General features: G+C 36.3%; 1 protein-coding gene across 2 annotated transcripts in view; it reads right to left on the bottom strand.

The window, feature by feature from the left end:
• The window catches only part of Rragb (Ras related GTP binding B), a 33,769-nt gene that overhangs the window by 17,761 nt on the left and 3,427 nt on the right, over positions 1-12,581 (bottom strand). Inside the window, exons 3-6 of one of the 2 annotated variants that reach the window (XM_057759416.1) lie at positions 10,771-10,870; positions 6,387-6,470; positions 4,502-4,568; positions 2,350-2,572 (exon numbers count right to left, since the gene is read on the bottom strand). In XM_057759416.1, coding sequence (XP_057615399.1) covers positions 2,350-2,572; positions 4,502-4,568; positions 6,387-6,470; positions 10,771-10,870 — 474 coding nt within the window. The remainder of the gene's footprint in view (positions 1-2,349; positions 2,573-4,501; positions 4,569-6,386; positions 6,471-10,770; positions 10,871-12,581) is intronic. The other variant, XM_057759417.1, reaches the window with a different exon arrangement.

The following is a 12,581-nucleotide window of genomic DNA, read 5'->3' as shown; positions in this document are numbered from 1 at the left end:
AAGTTCCAGAACAGCTAGGGCTGTTACACATACAAACCCTGTCTTGAACTCCTCCCTCGCCAAAAAACAAGGAGAGTACCCTTATTTTAATGAACAGAAAGGTCAGACTCACAGAAACCTATAGCTTTGGTTAGCTGATCATGGTGCTCCTATAAATGATCTAGAAGGAATATCTACTACATACTTATTTGATCTACATAAACGAAATAATTTAAGTCAAATGACCAAAAATCTAGAACAAATCATAAAATGCCATAGTTTCTCGACTGGTGTCCAGATCTGTGCCACTTTATAAATCCAGAAATTCTTGAATGAAAGAGGAGGTTGGGTCAACTTAAGGAGATGCTGATGCAATTCTATTCAGTCTGCTTATTCAATTTCAGTAGAAGACATGGCTCTTGGAAGGTGGGGTATCATATGCTTAAGAAGTTTCTGACTGCAAGTTACAACTACTGGACCAGATACAATTAAAATACCAACTCTTCTACTGGTATAGGAATCAACTTTTCCTTTTGTGTATAAGAAGGCTACTTATTTGTTTTAATTTTGTATCCCACTACTTTGCTGAATGTGCTTATAGCTTAGGAGTTTTCTAGTGGAGATTTTAGGGTCTTTATGTACAGAAATATATCATCTGAAAATAAGGATACTTTTACTTCCTCCTCTATGTATAATACTCTCACTTTCGTGTCTCTAGCTTATCTTCTCTGCTCTCCAGGTTCCAGATTCCTTCTAGGAGGCTTCCAGGATCAGTTGAGCTAGTTCCTTAAATGAAATAAATACCCTCCCATTTGTTTGTACCTTTGTTTTTCTATGAACAAACACATCTGATTGGGTCTGTTTCTCTGGAAAACTCAAACATACATAAACATACATAGAAATATTTATCTTAGGGCCAGGCAGTGGTGCCACACGCCTTTAAAACCAGCTCTTGGGAGGCAGAGGCAGGAGGATCTCTATGAGTTTGAGGCCAACCTGGTCTACAGAGCAAGTTCCAGGATAGGTTTCAGAGGTACATGGAGAAAACCTGTTTCGAAAAACCAAAAAAAAAAAAAAAAAAAAAAAAAGAAATATTTATCTTAGCTGAAATTGTTATTTTGAGAAGCACATACAATCATTTTTATTTGAAACTTTTCTGTTTAAAATAATTAATATTTAATATTGATTTTATATTAACTATAACATATATTGTTTAACAATACAATATTAATTGAAAATTGATATTCAATGAAATTAATGACTTTCTCAGAATATTTATTTAGATATATAGGTATTTTAACTTGAAATATACTAGCTATATATATTAAAAGACCATTAATATATATTGGAAAGTATTTATATGACCAATTAAAAAACTGTAAGAGAAATTACAAGTGATTGAAACATCAACAAGGAGCTCATTTGTTGGAATGCTCTAGCTTTTAAATTGCAATTTTGGCTAAAAAGTCATTTTTTTTAAATATTTATTTATTTATTATGTATACAATGTTCTGTCTGTGTGTATGCCTGCAGGCCAGAAGAGGGCACCAGACCTCATTACAGATGGTTGTGAGCCACCATGTGGTTGCTGGGAATTGAACTCAGGACCTTTGGAAGAGCAGGCAATGCTCTTAACCACTGAGCCATCTCTCCAGCCCCTAAAAAGTAATTTTTAAAAATTGTGGTGTACTGGGGATTTAACTTAAGGCATCAAATGGGCCAGGCAGCACTCTACCACTAAGTAACACCCTCGGCACTTAAAATTATTTTTAAAATAACAGAATAAGGAGTCAGAGAGATGGTTCAGCAGTGAAGAACATTTACTGCCTCTGCAGAGGGCTCAAGGTTAGTTCCTGATTCTTAGCACCAGATCTCATAGATTCTTACCTAAGAATTTGCCTATTTTACTACACCTTTTCTGTACTGAGTCACTGAGTTCTCTGAATTACAGGTCACTAGTTTTATGTGTTTTTGTTGAGGTGAAGGTTGATATTTCCTACTCTAACATTCTTGGTCATGTCTGAGTTATACTCGTGTATACAAATTCATTCATGCCAGCACAATTGTGAGGGACTGTAAATAGTGCTTGACAAACTGGGAGGCACTTGAACTGGTGCATAGCAGTTCCCGAAATCAGTCCAGTGACAGGAGCCACCTCTCCTCATTTTTACCCCTGGTGGGTCTTTTAGCTGTGATAATACAATAGAGGTAGTAAACTATTTTTTAAATGATAACAGTTACTTAGTAAAAGTACATGGTCGTATCTTCTTAATTCTGAAATACAGAATGCTACAAATTTACCTACACTTTTATAAAGAAAGTCTACAAAGCATGCTAACCATTTGGTACAGCACCTTTTTAGTTTCTTACCAAGTCTCGTTGATCCTCCTGGACCAGATCCATTTTGTGTACCAAGCAAAAGATTTTGGCTTCTGGAGAATTCTGCAGAATGGCCTCAAGGCATGACTGGTAATAGTGCATGTCCTTTTCAAGTTCACGGCTCTCCACATCAAAGACATAAATTAGAACCTCCACATTTCGAAAGATGTTGTCACGCTGGCTAGTGAAATAATTTTCCATGAAGGTGTCTTGTCTGGTAGGAAAGAAAATCTAGATCGTAAACAAGTCCTCTGTTTAATCACTACTGCTTGAAATTTTCTTAGCTCGATCAAGAGAAAGATAATCTTAAACTTCAATTCAAAGAGCAAAGAACAGGCAAACATATTGAGCTCTACCTTACTCTATTTCAGTCATAACTTGCAAGCCTGTAAAATTATTTGCCTTTCTTCTTATGTTTTGTTTTGTTGTTGCTGTTGTATTTGAGACAGGGTCTCACTGTGTAGACCAAGCTGGCCTCAAACTCATAAAGATCAGTCTACCTTTGTATACTTACCATGCCACCATGCCTGGCCTCTCTCCTTTCAATTTAAACACCTTCTGTTCATTTTTTGAGTGGCTGATGGTTTAACTCATGAGTCTTTTACACATATTGATCACTCTTTCACTTCTTCATCTAATTAATCCCACCTTTTTCCTTTAGATTTCAGTCCAATCCACATGTCCTCATAGAAACCGTCCCTACCTTGAGCCAGCTCACTTACTGTAGGCTCTTTACCAACACATCCCTGTCATTTACAACACTTACCACAAGTGCAATACTACACTTATTTGGATGAGTTTTTAATTAATAGTGTTCAATTCTCTATACAACCAGCCAAGGATCATCCCTAATATTATCTCCCACTGTCTCACAGATTTTTAAAGAAGGGTGGTAAATACTTAATGAACATTTGCTGAATAACTTTAGTCAAATATTCTAAACTATATGAAAATGACTCTAACGGTGACTTCTCAGCAGAATGTTACTCTCTGCTCCTAGGTTGGGTGCCACTTTCCAAAAACAATCTCAATAGCAGGACATCAACAAAACAGTAGTATCATTTAGCGGTGTATATGGGGTGGTGTTTACAAATTTCTAATCCTAATCCTGCACCTTGCTAATTACAGCTGTGCAACCTTGGAAGAATCATAAATTCTCTAAGTTACAACAGATACTTGAACTACAAAATTGAATTTCATATTTTAGTACCTAAAAGCAAGGAACTTGGATATATCTGTTGACATAGAGAATTAGAAGCAATCAAAATGAGGGAAGATTTATATCCTAGGATATTATTAATCCAGGTGCTAGCAAGAAAAGAGTTACTTTCTTAAGAGTATTTAGGTCTTACATTATTCTGTCAAAATACTCACTGAGCATCTTTTGTATGTTTAGAGCTAGGAAATAACCACCAGACAATAATATCTATTTTGTAAGATACTACAGTATATATTGTATATATTTCAACCTGCTTAATCATCATAATAAACCAACAAGTTGGTTATTTTGCTCTATTGTACAGGTGAAGCTACAGCACAGAGACTTTGAACATATGCCAGGCAAAGAACCTATGCTCTTAATCACTATGCATTCACTACCGCTGCTTCAGCACAGTGATGTATATGAACTCAGCATACAGGCATAGTAAGTGTACATTTGTGTGGGGATTTTTTATGATTGCATTGATTATGAAAGGAAGTGCTCTCTTACTCTCCCAATAATAGGTAACTTGGTCAGATATTATATGCTCAGAATGCAATCTACAAGTGATAAGACTGCCTAGAAGTAATTACCAAAATGACTATAAACAGTCTAGTATAATAAAAATAGCTAAGAACTCAACTCAATACTAGTGTCAATATCTGAGGCAGATTTAATTTACGCCACTGCAAAAGAGGGCTGATCTATCCCCATATTATATATACTTAGATGGAGCTTAGATTGGAGCTACTTAAATATCTCTTATGTAGAGGGCATTTTCAGAGTTGTACAAAACACATCTTTATTAATCAACTGACAATTCTGAAATATTTTTAGGCAGTGGATCCATGAAAATAGTTATTCTAGGTGTAGTTGCTGATTATACTAGATGACATCATTATTGCTATCAGCTTCACAAACAAGTAGGCACATAGTACTTACCCACCACAATCCCACAGGTTCAAAACCAGGTTTCCCAGAAATCGAACATGAGAATGCTCTACATCAACTGGAAGATAAATGTTACAAATCTAGTGTTTGCAGTAAAGACCATTAAGATCAGAAAAAAAAAAAAACCACTAACCCGTGGTGTTTAGAAGGACCAAAGTGGAGTGAAATGCTCAAAGCCATAACAAGAAGGTGATTTTCAGCTTAGTCATGTGGTTTAGTGGCAAGGTAGGCACCTACACTACCCTAAGCTAAAGGATTGCCTTGTGTCAGTAATTTTTAAATTTCAGTAGTTTAGTACCCAAAGCAGAAACAATCCCCAATTATAATATTAATGTTAAGTTTTAACACGCAAGACAGTGACATACACCATTTAACAGATCTTCCCAACCCCACCTTCTTTCTCCAACTTTCCCCCCAAAAATTAAAGACAGAAAACAAACATAAAACATAACAAAATTAACTGATTTCCTCAGCAGTTAATGACTTTATTGATTTTCCTAATTTTGACTCACCTGACCATGCTCAATTCTCTTTGAATCATTTTTAGTATCTCTTAATTTCATTCTTTATTTCATACTCTATCATTCAACATCAAGGAGGGCCCTTACTACCTCATGCCTACACTACATACATCATCCATTAGGCTACTGCAAGGTTCATCTTCTTAACACTACTTTGAACATATCACTCCCCATTCAAAACACTTTCAATGGCCCCTACATATTTAATGGTCCTTCACTCAAGGTCCTTCACTTTGGCTTCCAATCTACCTTTATAATCCCCAGAAATTCCCACTAACAAATCCTTTCACTTCAACCTATTATGTTTTATTCATAGTCCTCCCAAACCTACTACCTCCCCACCCCCCAACATATTTCACATTCAGGGGTCGCAAACTTGCTAAATCAGGCCATGTGAGCAAACCTATACCATTTAAGCTAGCTAAACGTGATGGTAAACATCTACCATGGGCTCACAGAGGTTGATAGTTACTCAAATCTTGTTCATTTGCCATGCAAAATTACTACTGGCTCAGGTTTACTAGATCTTCAACATTTTAAGTAGTAGCTTGAATTCTAGATTTTTATGAAAACGTTTACAGGAGATTATAAGTTCAAATTGTTCTAAAACAATGCACAAAGTCAAAGAAAGCACAACCACTGGCCTTCTCCAGCACACAGGCTGTTTGCGACCTCTGCTTAATGGTTCCCTCCTACAACCCATTACCTTTTCCATCTTTTGCTACAAAGTGCTATCCCTTCTTCCTTTCAAAGGTAATTCTAAAATCCAAACTAATTCCCACCTCCTCCAAAAGTCCTCCTTGCCTGACAAAAATCCCACTTACCATAAGCTGAACTCATTCAAACATTTATTAAGCAACTACTCTCTGCCAGGCACTAAAAACCTCAAGAAGGAATAATTTAAGATTTTGCCATGAATATTTTTCACAGTCTAACAATTTTGTTCTATATAATTTATGTTCTAGTCAACTCAGTCACATTGAAATATTTCCTGTGTTTATCCCCAAGCTGTTACCTAAACCAACAGCTATCTACTTTTATACAATTTTATTGTTTCATAATATATAGACAAAAACCATTCATGATAATGTACATCATACAGATTTTAAAGTCAAACAGACTTTAGTTTATATGACAGTGCTACCTCTGTATGACTTTGCGCAAGTCATAAAAGCTTTTAGAATTAGCTTCCACTTCTGTGAAAAGGAAGGAAGGAATATAGTACTGACCTCCCAGGATTGCTATGAGGATTCAAAGAGCTATATACATAAAAGTGCCTGGCACATAGTAGATGCACAAACTACTTCCCCTTTACCCTTTACTTCCCCCTCCTTGGAAAAGAAATCATATCTTACATGTCTTTGTATTTCCAACAGAGTCTACGAGAGAGTAGGTGCTCAAACTGCTATTAATTTGAAGACTATGTATACGGTCTAGTACTAAAAAAAAAATGGAAAGAAGTGCTACTGAGAAAGGGAAAGACAATAACAAAAGCAGTGACAGGATTCAGTGACTTAATATGGGGCATATGGGATAGAAATCAGGTTTCTACTCCCATAGCACAGAGTGGACGTTTTAGTCCTTACTTTCTGCAGCATGACACTGTTGACTACTCACTTCTCCTCAAAAATAATTCTCTTCTCTTGGTCTCTGGCATCACATCTACAAACTCTCTGGAAGATCCTCCCTCATGGATTCTTATTCTTCTTTCTGTCCCTTAAATGTTAGGGTTCTTTGGGACTCTAACAGTGGCCACCTTCTCATCAAAACATTTTTCCCCAAGACAAGATAACTGTCATATAATATTACTTTATCATCTGGACACTAACTAGGTAACACCAGTACTGATTTCTCAATGTGTTCTGTCTGTACTGTAAGCATTCCAAATGGAATCTATTCAATGTAATTCAGCTCTCCTTTCAGTTGGCTCCACCTTGGTGAATGTAACCAGCCACCTAGTCTAAAACCTCTCATCCTTCAAGTCTTCTTTTTCCTTATAATTCTCTTCAAGTTCCCCAGAAAGTTCTGTTGACTCTGTCACCAAGCATATCCCCCAACATTGTAGCTTTGTACCATATCTACTACCACTACCCTAGTCCAAATCAAGCCCCTACCATTTCCCAAAGTTTTTTAAAATTATAGAAATTTACTTCTCACGGTTCCAAAATCTTGAAAATTCTGAAATCCAGCCACCAGTTCAGTGCAAACCAGCACTCTGGCTTGGAGATGGTACCTTTTTCTACTCTTCCATCACGCTAAACTTCCGTCCACATTACACATATAGTAATTCCTCCAAATTGCTGAGTTTTATACCATTCTTTAAAAAGACCATGTCTGTGCATGCATAATTGTATGCACTGAGCAGAGGGTCAGAATGGTACCTGAGAAGCACTAATGGTGGTTGTCTCTAGGAAAGTGGCTTGACAATAAAGAACAAAGTAGACTTTTTATATTTAAATAACACTCGAAGCTTTCACAAGTATTATTTTGAATTAAAACTGTAGCTCTGATCATGTTACTTTTTATTGTTTAAAGTTCTCTCATAGGTTGACTATCTTATATGTCAAGCTTGGCTTATACGGCATTTTACATGTAAATCCCATTTCCTGCTTCCGGGTTAAATGTTGTATTACTGTGTGTACCTATGGTTCTTTATAACCTTCCTGCTCTGTTATCATGAGAGCAACTGAAAAGAATAAAGAACGGAGCTTTGGGGAATCACTTACACTTACGGGGCAGAAAGAAGAAAACATTATGATAAAGATTATCATTTTTAAAAAGCAGGGAAGGTTGGTTAAAGATAAAGGAAAAAATCAGGGCAATAAAGCATTAAATAAAAAGCCAAGAGAATAGAATTTTAAGATAGAAAATATTGGAGCCGTCAACAGTGTTTGATATTAAAATACTTCATAATCATTTTAGTGGCAAATTTACCATCACAACAAATTTTAACATCTACCTAATGAATTAATTACATCATGGTTTCTTCTTTATTTCAAATTTCAAAATGCAGGAGGCTTTAAATTTAACAAAATAAAACAACATATTTTAGGAATGAAAAACCAGGAAAACACTAACACATTTAAGTCAAACAACATTGTAAAAGTAGTACTCTTTTTACTACCTTTAAAGAAAATCAGTAGCTGCATCAAAAAGATTAACAAATAAGAAGCAATGCACTAAATGTAATCTGAACTCGTCTATACATTTAGCAACAAACACAGATCTGTCTTCATTAGTGACAAACCAGTTTTTGATGATATGCTAAAACATTAATACCAATATTTTTCATTATATTTATACCCTCTTTAAGGAAATTCAGGAAATATTAACCAACCAATTTACTACTTGACATATTCTTAGGGGCAAGTGCCCTATCTTACTGACAGTCTGGCAAGAGACACTGCTAGGTATATACTTGTTGAATAAATAGCCTATTTTAATGAACAGGATTATACAATGGGCAACATTATGCTTATAATGCTGCTGAATTATATCAACATTATTTTCAGCAGTTTCAATAGTTGTGAAAATCTTGCTATGAAACTATACGTTGGATTCAGGGTTATAAACCAACTGTTGATCAGTTAGAAACAGAAATCAGTGGTATTAAGAAAAGATGTTTCAACGAAGTGTGTAGGATTTAAAATAAGAAGAAAAGGTCTTCTAGGAATTGAGTAGTGGAAATATAAACAGGCTGTGTCATAATAAAGAGAAGAGCACAGACTAATATCCCAAGTCTGACACTAGCAGAATGTGATTAATTTTTAAGTTATACTTTTATTAGCTATAGGAATAAAGGTAATATGAAAACTAAAGTAAATGAGAGCAAGAATAAAAGTCATAGTACTTCAATAAGCATCTCTACTCTACTAAAAACACACAGATAGGAGGCCTATCTATTTAAGCTGGAAGACAAAGTTTGTATCAAATCAAGACACAGAAAAACATTTGGACGAGTACACTTTTTAGAGGCTAGAAATCAGCTCTACAAGTATTATAAGCCATAGGAAACTATCTGGACCAACATTTTTACAGTAACTGAGATACTTATCAATAAAACTGTATCGAACTATGAGGAATAAGAACCATATCAAGTGAGAGAATAAGTAGTTACAATGAAAATATGAAGTCCTTTTTATTATGCATAAAAAAACTAACCCAATGGCTTGGATTCTAAAATAAACATGAGCCATTTAATATAAGGATTCACTACTAAGTTCAAGTTATGAACTGTGCAAAAACCAAACGATGTGTACGCTTGAATAAAATATATGCAAATATGAATTGGGACTTTTATTACAATTCCGTAAAATAAAGGGTGCTGCAAAATAAGAACGTAGGGTTTCACCATGCTGACAGCAAAGCAATGCCCAAAATAAGAGATGTAGTAGGCCTGCCTTGCTCTGATAAAACCACATTTGCATTCATGTCATATAAGAAAAATAGTGACAAGTTTGAGCAAGTCCTTAAAAACATTCAAAATTATGTCAAATGAGGAACCAGAGATGTTTTAAAGTAAGGATAACAAAATTTCAGAGGCAGGGAATGAATAAGATAAATTGAGATATTGTGTATTCTCAAATATGTGTAGAGAACAGAATAGAAAGAAAAGTAGACTTGGAATTCTATCTAGGAAACAGCTTTCTTTTCTTTCTTTTTTTTTTGTTTTTTTTTTTTTTGTTTTGTTTTTTCATGACATGGTTTCTCTTTAGCTTTGGTAGACCAGGCTGGCCTCGAATTGACAGAGATCTGCCTGCCTCTGCCTCCCTAGTGCTGGGATTAAATGTGTGCACCACCACCACCCAGCGGAAACAGCTTTCTAATCACCAAGCTTCTGCTTAAATTATAGAAGTCTATACTATACACCAACCCCAAACAGAAATAAAGTTCCTTTTCCTTTATATCTCAGAGTCTGGAGCATAATGTGCTTAAAAGATGTTTGTTATTCTTAAAATCAGATTGGGACACCTGATAGAACAATGCTAACTTGTCGCTAAACATACTAAAGATGCTAAAAACCCAGACAGAAATCTCTGAAGTCTAGGCAGAGTGATGCCTTGCTCATCCAGAAGCCAAGAACAAAGCAGACTTCAGAAATGCTTAGATGCTTCAGAAAGAAATAGCAATCTGCTTCAGAATAAGGTACTCACAGGATTCTTGATTCATTGTTCTGCTAACCCAAAAGTCTATACTAATAGTCTAGTCACAAAGTGCTATTAAGTTATCTCCCAACTCAGAGAAGATGCTCCAAAGAGAAGCTATAGGCATATAAAGAAAGAGAAATGGCAGAGTGTAGAACGCCTTACTACTCCCAAGTTTTCCTTTTAATAAGGACAAGGACCAACTCCTGCATTAAAAACATCTTCGGTTTTACTGTATGCTAGCTAATGCCTATAATGTTCCTCTTGGTATAAAAAGTTACAAACAAACATTCTCCCCACAAAATAAGCAGGCAAAGGGTTCCTATTCTTGACTATGAAACAGCAGGATACACAGGAAGTTAGCTAAGAACATCCCATTTTGCAAGCAACCTAGAAAAGAGAGCAGCTCCCAAGGATAGTGAGAAATAATAACCAGAATTAGGCCACGCATTCTGAGGAGAAATGCAAAAAGGGAAAGCATGCTCCAAAGCAAATTCATCAACCTGTGCATTCCGAAGCTGCTGCAATCAAGTGTGTTATGCGGATTATTAATAGCCAAGGTCACCTTGCTTTACAATAAGATGAAACATCTTACTTGTTGCACCAAGGCGACGTGTGTCTCTGGCAATATAATTGGCAAAGATAATAGACCTCATGCTGGTCTTACCAGATCCACTTTTACCCATTAACAGCACCTAAAGACAAAGGAAAAACGTTAGTAATCTAGAGCAAATCTAGTGTAAAGGGAACCACTTGTCCTCTGGAGCTGGCATTTTACTGAAGTGTAAGTACCAATAACCAGTATGGACATCTGTAATTAGTTCAACTCTTCCCCAAATAACATTCCAAATGCCAAGCACTTACCTGCTACCACGTGCACATCATTTTAGCAATATAATGGCAATGAGTTTATTATTATGCATAATATTTTCTTAAAGATTTATTTCTACTATTCTAATTTTGCATATGTGTGTGGGAGGTATGTGCACAAGAATCAATGCAAGTATCTGCAGATTTCAGAGATGTGAGGTCCCCTAGGAGCTGCAATGACAGGCAGTTTTAAGGCCACCTGATGGGGTTGCTAGGAATCAAACTCAGGCAGGTCCTCAGGAAGAGCAGTATATGCTCTTAACCACTGAGCCATCTCTGCAGTTTCTTGTTATTATACATAATATGTATTTAGAACAATGTTAGAAAAATGCCATCTTGCTGGAGAGATGGTTCAGCAGTTAAGAGCACTGAGTGTTCCTCCACAGGACCCAGATTCAATTCCCAGGACCTACATGGCAGCTAACAACTGTTATTCCAGTTCCAGGGGATCTGACACCCTCACACAGACAACAGATAAATAAATAATGCACATAAAAATATATCTTGAAAAATACAAATAATTAAGATAAATTTTTAAAAAAGAAAACTATCATCTTAATGGGAAACTCACCCTATTCTCCTATAATTCAAGGTTGTACATACATTGACCCAACTAGCAGATTTCAGAGTAACTGAAAAGTTCCTCCTACTTCTCTGTTCAAGGTCAGTTCTTTTCACTCCAGTCCATGATCTCATCCCTTTCGCATCTTTCTATAACTTTTTTCAATCAGTTTTTTGTCTTTTCTTTTTAACTTTCCTATGTCCTACAAAATTGGGCACTTAAAATTATACACAAGGCCATTCTTGGTTTAGCTTATCTACTTCTGTCTTCACCTTCTGATTCTCCTAGCCCAGAAATGTTAGTATCCAGTCACATTTAACTGAATGGCATACAGTCTCATTGTTTCCAGCCCTCTAGGGAGTCCTGATTATGTCTGTATTCACTCTGTATTCTCTACCATCCTTTAGTCTTCTTTCAACTAAGTCCCACTTATCCTTCAACACTTGCTTTAACAATCATCTCAGGAATTTTCTCTGGAGCTGGGGATGTGTCTCGGTACTAGGGTATTTACCTCCTACAAGTGAAACCCTGGGTTCAGTCCCCAGTATTCTCCCCATAGTTTCTCTGACCCAAATGCCTTAGGCCAGTGGTTCTCAACCTGTGGGGTGTAACCCCCACAAGGTGGTTGAATGACTCCTTCACAGAGGTTGCCTAAGACCATTGGAAAACACAGTTATTTACATAATGATTCATAACAGTAGCAAAATTACAGTTTTGAAGTAGCAACAAAAATAATTTTAGGGTTGGGTGTCCCCACAACATGAGGAACTGTACCAAAGGGTCAAGGCATTAGGAAGGCTGAAAACCACTGCCTTAGGCTGACTTAGGTATCTTGCCTGCCCTCTAGTGGTCTTACTATATCATTGCAGACCATAAAGCTCTGCAGTCCCTTGTTTTGGGAACTCTTCTCAGGACTTCAAACTGTTGAAGGACAGAGGGAGTCTCTTTGTATCCTTTGTGCCCTTTTTTATCTC

Source organism: Chionomys nivalis, chromosome X (assembly GCF_950005125.1).
Source record: "Chionomys nivalis chromosome X, mChiNiv1.1, whole genome shotgun sequence".
Taxonomy (NCBI): domain Eukaryota; kingdom Metazoa; phylum Chordata; class Mammalia; order Rodentia; family Cricetidae; genus Chionomys; species Chionomys nivalis.
The sequence above is the reverse complement of the archived record's forward strand: the minus strand, read 5'-3'. Positions and strand labels throughout refer to the sequence as shown.